This window comes from Aphanomyces astaci, assembly GCF_000520075.1.
Source record: "Aphanomyces astaci strain APO3 unplaced genomic scaffold supercont1.27, whole genome shotgun sequence".
Lineage (NCBI taxonomy): Eukaryota > Oomycota > Saprolegniomycetes > Saprolegniales > Verrucalvaceae > Aphanomyces > Aphanomyces astaci.
In genome coordinates, this window is record NW_009798290.1 from 650,528 (window position 1) to 652,038 (window position 1,511).

Below are 1,511 nucleotides of genomic sequence, written 5' to 3' on the forward strand. Positions count from 1 at the left end.
CAACAAACTGGTCGCCGCCAGAACCAGAGGAGATGAATCTTCCTTGCACTGGTTCCAAACTCCAACCCGCTCGAAGCCACACTGACCCTGCTTGGGGTTGCCGGGAGTGTTCGTCGACGCAGTTACGACCTCCTTTCGCAACGAATGCGTTCCAATCGTCGACAACCTCATCGACAAAATGGTGTATTGGGATAACTCCACGAGAAACAGGAACGCTACGATTAATTAATTATATATATTACATAACTAACGATGTATAAATAATTAATGCCATCAATTACTCGTAAACTACAAAATTACCTTCTTGTTTGTGTCGGCGATTTGTGTAGGTTTTGGAAGTCCTCCAATGGACATACAAAAGATGCAGCTTAACAGAAGATATCGTCCCGAATATATTGCTTTTGCGCAACAAATACTTGCGCATTTTCGATGGTTATACGGATTCTACTTGCGCAAACAACAACTATTGTAGAATATTTCTTGATTGAAGTCATTCGTGAATACCACAGCACTCCAACTCAACTCATCACGATCGTTTCACACGTTTTTTGGGGCCTTCGCTAGTTGGCTGCTTCATGGGGTCTTGCACTATTGGCGTGACTTCCATGGCAAATTGCTCAATGACGCACTTGTTCGTTGTGACCTTGCCGGGGGATGGGACGTACTGCTGATACTTGAAATCGGCGAATCGACTTGGTGGTACCACGAAGATCAGCTTTGGTGCTAAGGGGTGATAAAGCAGTTTTAGAGCGTTTCCCAGACCCTTTTGTTTGCACGGGTGTTTTGCCGCAACAGTCACCTGGAGTAAGATGTCTGGCTTGACAATTGCGTCCACTGACTGGAAATGCTGGTTTTTTGGACGCAAGTAGACACCGTTTGGAGCAGTGATCACTTCGTTGTCGTTGTCGAACATGACCGTTTCGTGCGGAGGGACGTTGACGATGCCTTGCGCTTCGTCGATGTCCCAGACCACAGGTGCAGCCGCGCTTCCCTCGCCCGGGTCCAAATCTTCTGCCACAACATTTTCACCCTCGGTGTCCATCGCATCGTCAGACTTCTCCTCGTCATCGCTGCCTTCGTCATAGTGGTCGTCGTTGTCCACCAAACTCGGACACACGCCGTCGGGCTGGATGAGGCGCCGAATTCGAAAGGATCCACCATGAGGCAACACCGAATGCACGTATCTTTCAAAGATATACCCGCAAAGCACACCAAGATCGCCAACTCCATTCGATGCAGCCATGAACTGTACAAGTCTGTGTTGGTTGTCGTGGCACAAACGCTTGTACACCTCGTCCTGCACATATTGCGATGCGAAATCGACGTGCTGTTTGATAAACTTGTTGTTGACTTGATAGTGGAGCAACCGATGCGCCGCTGGACATGTTGTATCGAGCTTTCCAATCGCATCGGTCACCCAGTCGCAGTTCACCACGGCAATTGCTCGTTCAAGCAACGATTGGAGGGTATCAACGAGCGCATACCGCAAAACGTAGCGAGGGACACCACCC

General features: G+C 48.9%; 1 protein-coding gene across 1 annotated transcript in view; it reads right to left on the reverse strand.

Annotated features, from left to right (window-relative positions):
• Window positions 1–526: 526 nt before the first annotated feature.
• H257_10358 (hypothetical protein) overlaps window positions 527–1,511 on the reverse strand; it is a gene marked incomplete at its 3' end in the record, with an annotated part of 5,622 nt that continues 4,637 nt past the window's right edge. The window contains exon 5 of the mRNA XM_009836875.1: window positions 527–1,396. Within this exon, the coding sequence (XP_009835177.1) occupies window positions 527–1,396 (870 nt within the window). The remainder of the gene's footprint in view (window positions 1,397–1,511) is intronic.